The sequence below is a fragment of the Otolemur garnettii genome, unplaced genomic scaffold (genome assembly GCF_000181295.1).
Source record: "Otolemur garnettii isolate 467f Iridium unplaced genomic scaffold, OtoGar3 scaffold00007, whole genome shotgun sequence".
NCBI lineage: Eukaryota > Metazoa > Chordata > Mammalia > Primates > Galagidae > Otolemur > Otolemur garnettii.
Genome location: NW_003852402.1, coordinates 4,015,106 through 4,026,327, shown reverse-complemented (window position 1 = coordinate 4,026,327; position 11,222 = coordinate 4,015,106). Strand labels below are relative to the sequence as shown.

Below are 11,222 nucleotides of genomic sequence, written 5' to 3'. Positions count from 1 at the left end.
GTCATTGTTGTTTGGCGGCCGGGCTGGATTTGAACCCGCCACCTTAGGTATATATGGCTGGCGCCTTAGCCACTTGAGCCACAGGTGCTGAGCCTGATTGGAAAATTCTTAAACTTGGTTCTTTTGACATAAGGGCAGTAAAGGCTTTAAGTTTGGGATCATAAAACATTGAAAGTGCTTACAAAGATCTGCGTGCCTTGTATAGTTGTAACATGGAGCTAGGTACCCTCCTAGACACAGTGGAACTAGATTAACCTTGAAGATGTTTGTGTATGACCAGCTGTAAGCTAAAGACTAGAGAATGTACAAGTTATCCATCAGCTAAATTACAAAGTGGGCTAATTTAAGATTTACTTATTTCCATGAATAAAAATAGAGGGCAATAGTCAGTTTGTTAACTAGAGCAGAGAGGAACTTAATGCTTATACCAAACTACCGGGCATCACACGCTGCTACAGATATTTTTTTTCTTTGAGACAGTCTTACTATGATACCCTCAGTAGAGTGCTATGGTGTCACAGCTCACAGCAACCTCCCAACTCCTGGGCTCAAGCGAGTCTCCTGCCTCAGCCTCCCAAATAGCTGGGACTACAGGTGCCTGCCACAGTGCCTGGCTAATTATTGTTGCAGTTGTCATTGCTGTTTAGCTGGCCCAGGCTGGGTTTGAACCTGCTGGCCTCTGCATGTGGCTGATGCTATAACCACAGTGCATCCAGCCTTTTTGTTTTTTTAAGACAGTTGCACTTTTTCACCCTTGGTTGATTGCTGTGGAGTCATAGGATTACAGGCATGAGCCACCATGCCTGGAAAATCTTAATGTTCTTTATTGTATTTTATTTATTTATTTATTTTTTCTTTCTACGTCACCCTGGGTAGAGTGCCGTGGCATCACAGGTAACAGCAACCTCAAAACCTTGGGCTTGAGTGATTCTCTTTCCTCAGCCTCCCAAGTAGCTAGGACTAACTTCAGTGCCCGCCACAACGCCTGGCTATTTTTTGTTGCAGTTGTCGTTGTTTAGCAGGCCCAGGCTGTGTATGTGGCTGGTGCCATAACCACTGTGCTATGGGTGCCAAGCCCTTGCTTTTATTTTTTAATAGCAGTATTCACTGCTACTAACTAGATGATTTTTTTAGGCAATGAGACAAACTCAGATGAATAACTGGCCTTGTTACTGCCCAGCACTGTGGAGCCGGGACTGGGACCTTCCTGACAGCAAAGCCAGCCTCCCCACATAAGTGTGTCCTGGGGCCAGTGCTCCCCCGACTATCCCCTTCCTTCCTCCACACGACTCCCCAGAAGACAGGGTCTAGTGTAAACTATGCTCAGACTCCTGGAATGTGTGACTGATGAGGCCCTTTTCCAGGCCTTGGGAGCTGTGTGGATTTGACAAGCTGCCTTCACTCAGACTTGTAGTCTGTCATGAAGGACATCCATGCTTGAATTCATGAAGCACCTCTCCTGATGGGAGAGCAGGCCCACTGACGGCATAAACTAGCCTTCATGCTCCCTACATGGCAGCCAGCTCCAGGTCCTTCACACAGTCAGCCAGTCCTCACATCTGTTAGCCCTTGGAGGTGGACAAGGAGGGCAGCAAGTAGGCAGGATGGGAGCCAGTGCTGCCCTTCCTCAGCGGCCCAAGGGGAGGGAGGGTGTGTGAAGTCTCCGTTCTGCTGATGGCTGTTCTTCCTTCCTCAGATGCTGATCGGGTGGACAGCACCACGTTATTGGGTAATGCAGCTCTTTACTTTTGCCAGGCTGTTTTTTGCCTACACATTCCTGTCACTAATTATAGAATCATAAGTGTTTCTTTCATTAAACAAGCCTGTATGGAAATAGCCCCATGGGATGATCACTAGCCCTGCCTTTAGTACAGTCCCTGTCACAGTGGATTAAAAATCATCACTCCGACAAAGACACACGCTGAACCCAACACGTGCTGTCTGGAGCCTGAGAGCTTCTATTTGTGTTATACCATTTGGTGGGGGATGTAGTAACGTAGCATGACCTATTCCTTCTGCAGTTTCAATTGTAGGTTTCGTACACATTTTTCTATTTAATACTCATTTGAAATGTTCTTGTCTGGACTCAGTCCTGTTTAAATTTTTTTGTTTGTTTTGGGTTTTTTTGAGACAGTCTTACTTTGTCGCCCTCAGAGTGCTGTGGTGTCATAGCTCACAGCAACCTCAGACTTTTGGGCTCAAGTGATCCTCTTGCCTCAGCCTCCTAAGTAGGTGGAACTACAGGTACCTGCCACAAGGCCAGTCTAGTTTTTCTAGTTTTAGTGGAGACGGGGTCTTGCTCAGGCTGGTCTTACACTTGTGAGCTGAGGCTCTGCCTTGGCCTCCCAGAGTGTTGGGACTATAGGCGTGAGCCACCACACCTGGCCTCAGTCCTGTTTACAAGTGAACAGCATCCTCTTCTGTGAATAGGGTCCCAGGTGTGTCTACTTTGAGTCAGTTGGGTAAAGGGGGTCTGGTCAGTAGAGGCCTCTGTGCAGCTGTTTTTTCTGCCTGCTTGGCCCAGCCTGTCCACAGACAGGATGATGTATACAGGTGTGGGCACTGCTGACATCAGCGCTGGTGGTGGATGTGTTCACCTCAGCATTTATAAAATTATTGCACTCAGTATTCCATTTCCACCCTATTTCCATGTGAAAGGACATAGTTATTAAAGTTTCTTACATAGTTAAAAGAACCGTTTTGTTTTCGAAGGAGCATTAACTGGATTGATAAAGTCTGTAGTATATAGCAGGAATCATTTGGCCAATGGCTTCAGTAAGATAAGATATATAAATTGGTCCTTGGAGGGTGGATTCTAGAATAAATATGCTTTTTAATAAGTTTTCATCTTTCAGGTAATGCATGTCAGGACTGTGCAAAGAGGAAGTTAGAAGAGAATGGAATTGAAGTGTCAAAGAAACTCAGACAATCGGATACTGGTATTGTTTCTTTTTGTGGGGAGCTGTCTCTCACTTGCCTGTGGGTCGGTGTTGTCAGTTATAGTACTTTGGTCTAATGCTCTTGGTGAGAAGAAGATGTACACTGTCACAGTCAGCACAGGGGTTCAGACGGAGCTGGACCTCTCACACCACCCCCATTCCAACTGCCCAGAGGTATTCCCTTTTAAAAATTTCTGTTCACAGGCCAGGCGAAGTGCTCACGCCTGTAATCCCAGCACTCTGGGAGGTGGGTGGATTGCTTGAGCTTAAGAGTTTGAGACCAGCCTGAGCAAGAGTGAGACCCTGTCTCTAAAAAAGTATCTGGGCATTGTGGTGGACACCTATAGTCCCAGCTACTCGGGAGGCTGAAGCAAGGGAATCACTTGAGCCCAAGAGTTTGAGGTTCCTGTGAGCTATGATACCACGGCATTCAACCCCAGGGTGACTGAGTGAGATTCTGCCTCCAAAAAAAAAATTCTGTTAAGTAAACATGTTGAAGAAAAATACACTGAGGCTGCTCAAATTATGAGGTCACCTCACTAGGTGATTTCTTTTTTTTTTTTGAGACAGAGCCTCAAGCTGTTGCCCTAGGTAGAGTGCTGTGGCATCACAGCTCACAGCAACCTCCAACTCCTGGGCTCAAGCGAGTCTCCTGCCTCCGCCTCCCAAGTAGCTGGGACCACAGGCGCCCGCCACAACGCCTGGCTGTTTTTGGGTTGCAGCTGTCATTGTTGTTTGGCGGGTCCGGGCTGGGGATTCGAACCCGCCAGCTCAGGTGTATGTGGCTGGCACCTTAGCTACTTGAGCCACAGGCGCCAAGCCTCACTAGGTGATTTTCACAGAGTGGAAACATCCACCTGATCACACCCAGCTCAGGGAATAGCGTGGCTGAGACCCCCTTCACCACGCTCCTATCACTCCCCCAGCGCCCAAAGTGACCACTTTATTTCTCTAGAGAAAACCACTTCAGAACATTTTTGCTTTTTTACTTCTATCAGTAAGATTTATTTAAACCAGCGGTGCCCAACCTTTTTGGCACCAAGGACTGGTTTCATGGGGTTGAGGTGGATGGGATAGGAGGAGGTGGAGCTCAGGTGGATGGGGAGTGGCCATAAATACAGGTGAAACTTTGCTCCCTCAGCCACACCTCTAGCTGTGATGTAGCTGAGTTCCTAGGCATGGACCAGAACCTTCTTGGCATCAGGGACTGGTTTCATGGAAGACAGTTTTTCTGTGGATGGGGGGAAATGGGGACCTGGCCTCTCAACATCATCGCCTGAGCTCTGCCTCCTAACAGGCCACTGACTGGTACTGGTCCGTGGCCTGGGGGCTGGAAACCACAGGCTTACATGCATGAATGTTTCTTTAAACCACGTAAGAGTATTGCTATTGATGCTAGGAAAAGTGATCTAGCTTAACTCATGCTGGCCTTTCCTGTACTTTCCTCCTCATCCTTGCCCCAGGTTTTGATAGTGTATTATTTCTTGTTCTTCAGCTTAAATATTATGTCCTTAAACCTGACTTCCCATTATGAAGCCTGGTCTGTGTGGAACACCATGGTTATAGCACAGAAAGGAAATGAGACCTCTAGTCTGTCTATAGGTAGATTCTAAAAGTTGGCAAACAGAAGCATTTACTTTATTAAAAACAAGTGTATTCCCTCCTGGTTAGTGTGATGGTGCTGGGTCCACTACCATGACTCCTGGCCATTGTAGGACATGTTCTCAATATCAAGGTCCAGTTTGTTTTTTTTACATTCATCTTCCAGTTCTGATTACTTTAGGAGGGAACCTTAAAACATTTGTTTTTTCTTTTTTTTTTGAGACAGAGTTCAAACTGTCACCCTGGGTAGAGTGCGGTGGCATCACAGCTCACAGCAACCTCCATCTCCTGGGCTCAAGCGAGTCTCCTGCCTCCGCCTCCCAAGTAGCTGGGACCACAGGCGCCCGCCACAATGCCTGGCTATTTTTTGGTTGCAGCCATCATTGTTGTTTGGCGGGCCGGGCTGGATTCGAACCCGCCACCTTAGGGGTATGTGGCTGGCGCCTTAGCCACTTGAGCCGAGGCAAGGCACCGAGCCAAGACATTTGTTATTGCTTTTTATTTTTTGAGAAGTTTTAGATTCCTTTTGTGCAAAAATAACACGTTTCACAGTATTCTTAAATTTGTACATGCTCTTAACTAGGTGTTCTCAAATTGCGGCCCGCCTAGGACATTTATCCTGCCTGCCGAGTGTTTTTGCCACTGCTGCTTGTCCTGCTGAGCAGCCGACTCATCCCAGGGCTTGCAGTCCGGCCCTCCAGCGGTCTGAGGGACAGTGAACTGGCCCTGTGTTTAAAAAGTTTGAGGACCCCTGCTCTTAACCATACCACCCCTCATGACAGACACCTGCATACTTGCCACCCTCGAACTGCCCTTCCTCTCTTAGATCGGTGCCTGGGTCTTCCTTGTTCTTATTCTCCATCTATTCTGCTAGCACCTCGTGAGGCTTCTGCAGACCCCAGGTGTGGAGGGTCACTCTCCAGGGGCTGTGTGTGCAGCTGGCTTTCTGTGGTCCTCATGCTCATTGATCACTGGAGTGTAGGACTCCATGATTCCCCCGGAGCTTCACTGTCCTGAATGCCAGATTTAGTCCTTCCCAGTAACTTATAGAGGATAAGGATGTATTTAAGTGAAAGTCTTTATTCACCTCACTCCGTTTTCCTCCCACGTTTCGCTACTTCTGGAGTAGTCTGTGATTTCCTTGATTATTTCTTTCCATCTTCTCTGTTCTCTTAGAACTCAGAAGTGTTGGGAGCTTCTGGACAGATGTCCTGTGTCCTTTACATTTTCTCTAATGTCTTGATTTTCATTTTTTATATCCATTTGTTTCAAAAGCTTCCTGGGGTTACATTTTTATTTTGACAGTGTGAATTTAAATTTCTGAGAGCTCTTATTTTCTGATTTATCCTTCTACATAGCATCTGTTATTCTAGGATTTTCAGATCTCTGGAGACACTTGAGGTCTCCCTGGTTGTCTGACTTGATTGTATTCCTGAAAACATTAGGCTAGAGAATTTTCAGAGTTTATATTTTATTACTTTATATACGAACATGTCAGTAAAACACTCTTAAATACTTATATAATCCCCCAAAATTTGAGGGATGAAGCATTTGACACAATTACCTATTCATTTAACATCTGAATTCCTCAGTGGGTATGCTTGAGTCATACTATGATCCTGCATTTTCCTTCAGTGCCACAAAACATGTCCTTTTGGAGTAACCTATTGTAGGTAACAAAGATTCATAATGAATGCAAATAAAACTTAGTCAAATAAAACAATTTTAAAATAGTTACCTCCAGAGAACTGTTGCCCAAGTTAGGATCAATGACAGGAGGAGCCAGGGTGATAGTGTCTTGCCATCTACTGGGGACGAGAGTGAGCTGGTGGTCCTTTTGGGAGAGCAGCTGAGGGATTCTGCATCCTCGCTTAGACGTTTGTAACTGTAGTGTGTGGTTGGTGGTACATTGTTAGAGAATTCAGTTTTGATAGATTTTGGATGAAATTCTTGGAGGTCTTAGCACATATCTGGATTGTGAGTTCAGTTAGTAGGGACATCTGTAACTAAAATCCAAAAATCTGAACTGGTGTTCTTTCAGTTGTTTCCTCTGGAGTAAGTGGTTCTTTGATGTTACTTGTTTTTCTCATTTCTGAGTAGCAACTGAGAGGGCAGGTCTTGGTAGACAGTGTGCTCTATCTTGGTGTTGCTGCTCTCGTATGTATATAGCTTTTTTTTTTTTTTTTGAGCCAGACCCTCAAGCTATCCCCCTGGGTAGAGTGCCGTGGCATTACAGCTCACAGCAACCTCCAACTCCTGGGCTCAAGCGAGTCTCCTGCCTCCGCCTCCCAAGTAGCTGGGACCACAGGCGCCCGCCACAACGCCCGACTATTTTTTGGTTGCAGCCGTCATTGTTGTTTGGCGGGTCCGGGCTGGGGATTCGAACCCGCCACCTTAGGTGTACATGGCTGGCGCCTTAGCTGGTTGAGCTATAGGCGTCGAGCCTATATAGCTTTTTTGTTTTTACCTGCAGTAGTCTCGCTCTGTTGCTGAGCTAGAATGTAGTGGTGGTGTCATAGCTCACTGTAGCTTTAAACTTCCAGGCCCTAGCAGTCCTCTTGCCTCAGCCTTCCAAGTATTTGGAACTATAAGCACATGCTGCATGTCTGACTCTCACCCCGCCCCCCCCCCCCCCCCACCGTAGAGAATGGGGTCTTGCTATGTTGCTCAGGCTTGCCTTGAGCTCCCGGCCTCAAACAATCCTGCCTTGACCTCTCAAAGTGCTGGGATTAGGCTTGAGTCACTGCACCCAGCCATGTCCAGAGGGTTTATCTCTGTGGCCTGCCTCTGAGTGGTGGTGTGACTGTCCAGTGGCAAAGCCGATTGCCTAGTAGACTCTGCCGTAGAGCAGTACATAGGGATCCATTTTGATGCCTGAGAGTGCTTTGCTCTGGATGCCATCACCTGCACCGGTACCACTGCCTCTTCAGGCTGTTGTGTCAACTTGGGGACAAGCTCCTGGTCTCTGTTGTGCAGCTGGCCTTGGCTTGTTCTGTATGTGGATAAGAGAGGCCAAGAGTCATCTTCATTGTCCTGCTGGCTATAGTGGCAGCCTGGAATTGACAGCTTCCATGCATGTACACTGAGCCTTCATCTCCACATTTCTAATAGGCTCCCACTGGGTGGGTTGAAAAACTGCCCTGTCCTCAGTCCACTAAGAATGAACAGTATCCATGTTTATGGGTTGAGATTTCCACACATCTTTGCAAATCTAGTGTCATAATTTTCTTGATTCTCTGATGGTGTTTATATCTTCACAAGGCCATTTCTAGACAGCCTCTACAGTTTTCCATTATGGAGCGATTTTCAAAGAGTTCAGCATGTAAGAATAATCATAAAGCAGTGCTGAAATAGAAATTACTTACAAATAACTTAATGCTGAACTTTTCACACTTTGGCATTCCTTTCTTTTTCTTAAACAGATGATGCTGGAGGGTCTTGAAATACCTAAACCCAGTAAACCTGCAACTTGAAAACCAGCCTTCTGTAGCCACAGTGCCATGCCCAAACAATGAAGAATGTACGGAGAACTCCACACGGATCTCAATTCTAAGCTGTCACGTACCCTAAGAGAGCCTTGTGGGCGTGTGGCCCTCAAGGCTGGGTGAAAGAGTTCCCTCTGTGGGTGTTTAAGTGTGCAGGAGGTGACACGAACACACTTCAGGTGTGCTTTGTAAGGATTGATGGACAGCTGCTTCAGGGACCAAAATCGTTGGGAAGGGAGATGGACCTGGTATTCCCGATTCCCATTCAGCCTGCTTTCTGGCATCAAGGTGATGTTTTCCCTAATAAAATGGGGAGAGTAAAGACTGTCCAGGCAATGGTTGTTGCCAAAGAGAACTAGATACATTTGTGTGATTTTCATGTGGGAACATCTGTTAACTGTAGAAAACATCTTGAAGGTATGTTATACTATTCTAGTAAAGAACTGGTGGGTGCTCTGAACCCACACTAAATCCACTAGTGAAAACTGAGTGGTTTTTAAAAACAATTAGATCAAAAAAGCTTCTTTGGAATTACATCATTTTGGTAACTTGTGTTCCAAAGAAATGGAAGGTCAAAAGGCCTTTTGAAAACCACAGTTTAGCGTCATGCAGCACCGCTAGGGGGCTGATAACTGAGGAAGTACAGGGAGGCGCAAGACCAAGTTTTAACCTTTTAGCTAGGTTATAAATTCCAAGCTTTCCAAGTCTTCTCTGGATTAAGGTCCAAGCTTTCTGTTCTTATTTCTTAATATGGGGTGTGAAGAGATTTTTGAGGGTCTTACACCACTTTAAACATTTCCAGGATTTGCACAGGTAGAAATAGCCACGTGGGGGCACTGCTGTGCCCAGGGAGTGTCCTATTGTGACTGTGGCACAGGCTCTCCTGATGGACAGTGTAGTCTCAAAATGAAGGGTTCTCTTTGGAAATAAGCCCTCCTTGGTTTCAGCTTGAGGCTGCTCATTTTTGATGTGAGATTTCTTGCCAAGCCCTGTGACATTCCCTATTAATGGCACAGCAGCTGCCGCAGGTGTAAGAAACCATAGGTTGGGGGTATAAGGAGTGAGAAGCCCGAGACCTGCTGAAGACTTTCTCTTTTTGAAGCATGAAAAAAATTTTATGCCATTCTGGTCATAAATAAAAATTTAACTTCTACCCTGTTGTGATCAAGGTTTCTTATCACAAGGCTTGCTGTGATGTATTTAATGAGAACTTTTAGCTTGAGTTGCCGTTTTGGGCTTATGTGATTCTCTTGCCTCAGCCTCCCAAGTAGCTGGGACTATAGGTGCCCACCACAATGCCTGGCTAGTTTTTGGTTGCAGTTGCCTTTGTTGTTTAGCAGGCCAGGGCCAGGTTCGAACTCGCCAGCCTTAGTGTATGTGGCTGGCGCCCTATGCCAAGCCTGTATTGCAAAATTTTGAGCAGAGGGTTCTGTGGAATAAACTGGAAAAGTTAGAGCCCATTTTATGTAGAGTGTTAAATGTTGCACTGTAGGACCCAGGCTGCACTGGGACAGCGAGCATACCTGTCAGTTCTCTTGCTTGATGGCTTTAATATTCAAGTTTGTTTCAGCATTTGATTCACAAAATAGAAACACCTTGAGCATATTTCTGTATATAATTGTCAGAAACATTAGCTCAAGGGAAGACAAACTGTGGCCTATTGGCTTGCTTTTTAGAGCTAGAGTAGTTACATTTTTTAATGATTTTGTTTAAAATAGTTCTAGAAGTACCTACTTAAAAGCTTCCTTACTAATCTTTACTTCACCAAGGCCAGAAATATTTATGGTGGCCCTTAACGAAGTTCTCTGGTCCTGGATGCACCAGGTGAATAGGGTAAGCTGCACCTGGCAGGTGGCGCTGCAGGCTAGAGACTCATTCCTGCCCTGCCCTGTCCACCCCTGCCCACCAGTGCCTGCCCCTTTCCTGAGCTCATCATGTGGGCGAGGAGCCGCTGCCTTCCACAGCAGGTGTAAGCTTCAGATAGCCCTCCTTCCTCTGCCCCCCATAGCCACTTCCACAAATGGAAGTTTTTTCAAGATAAAATGCTATATTTTTATTTAACTATTTAGTGTATGTAAAATCAACTATTTTTATTTAGGTTCTATCTTAAGTATCTGTAGTCCTATGATTTCTGTTGTTTCTATGGTTTTATGCTTTTGTGTAGCATGTTGGTTTTCAGGAATGTGGACATGTTGCATTGTAACTGAAGTGACTGTACTTGGTAGTGCTCTGACAATTTGAGTTATGGAAGAGAGAAACACCGGGTGTTAAGAAGGACACAGAGTTCATGTGACGTTTAAAGGAACATTTCATTGTTAGAGCTGATGTCTTTCAAGGTAGAGGAAAAAGCAGGGAATTTAGGTGGTAGTGCCAGTACTAAACAGGTGAGACTCAGCTTCTTAGATACAGAGTACATTCTGTTACATGACACAATGAATTGTTGAAAACTAACTCCCATTACTTCAGGAGGCTACTCCTTGGCAGCACTTGGGCCCAGAGCAGTCTTTTTTTTTTTTTTTTTTTGTGGTGGGTGAGCAATTTCGTTTCACTGAAGCCATCTTAAAGAGGTCACTTCAAAATTTTCTTCCATTTTGAATGGAAATATACTGAGAAGTGCTTTCTCTCCTATACATATGTATTTAGTGAAAGGAAATATTGAATATGAGCTTTCTCAATAGAAATTAGAAAAACTCAGATTATGGCAAAGCAGACAGAATTCAATTTCACCATTAAAACACTAGAGACATTTGAAATTAGATTTTTAATTGACTTGCAAAATTGACAGTTTGAAACAATTTCCTTAAAAGCCAGGTTCAAGTTATTAACCATTCTCTAACTAGTATATTTAAAAGCCCAGAGCTTTCCTTAAAGATGTAAAGCAAGACCATATTGAAGATAGAGAAATCAAGATTTTTCTGACTAGTTTCAAAATGGAAGTTTTATGGTATAAAATTGTACTTTTTTCCCCAACTGATTTACCACCAACTGGGAGAACTTTCCCTACTGGAATGGGGACGGAAGGGAGCTATGGCCTCTGGCTAAAACAACTTAAATGGCTGGTCCTGCTTGTTCCTGAAGTCTGCTGGTCAGGAGTTGTTTGAATACCAGCCAGAACTGAACAGTGATTAACCAGATCACTGTGTCGGAATTGCTCTTAGCTCTTATGGCTTCCAGTTGCTCAAGGTCACACTAGTTC

The 11,222-nt window shown here is 45.1% G+C and overlaps 1 protein-coding gene across 1 annotated transcript in view; it reads left to right on the top strand.

Moving 5' to 3' along the window:
• The window catches only part of FAM118A (family with sequence similarity 118 member A), a 34,649-nt gene extending 25,470 nt beyond the window's left edge, over nucleotides 1–9,179 (top strand). The window contains exons 6-8 of the mRNA XM_012814114.2: nucleotides 1,697–1,729; nucleotides 2,856–2,939; nucleotides 7,964–9,179. Of these exons, the coding sequence (XP_012669568.1) occupies nucleotides 1,697–1,729; nucleotides 2,856–2,939; nucleotides 7,964–7,983 (137 nt within the window). The 3' untranslated portion in view covers nucleotides 7,984–9,179. The remainder of the gene's footprint in view (nucleotides 1–1,696; nucleotides 1,730–2,855; nucleotides 2,940–7,963) is intronic.
• Nucleotides 9,180–11,222: the final 2,043 nt, after the last annotated feature.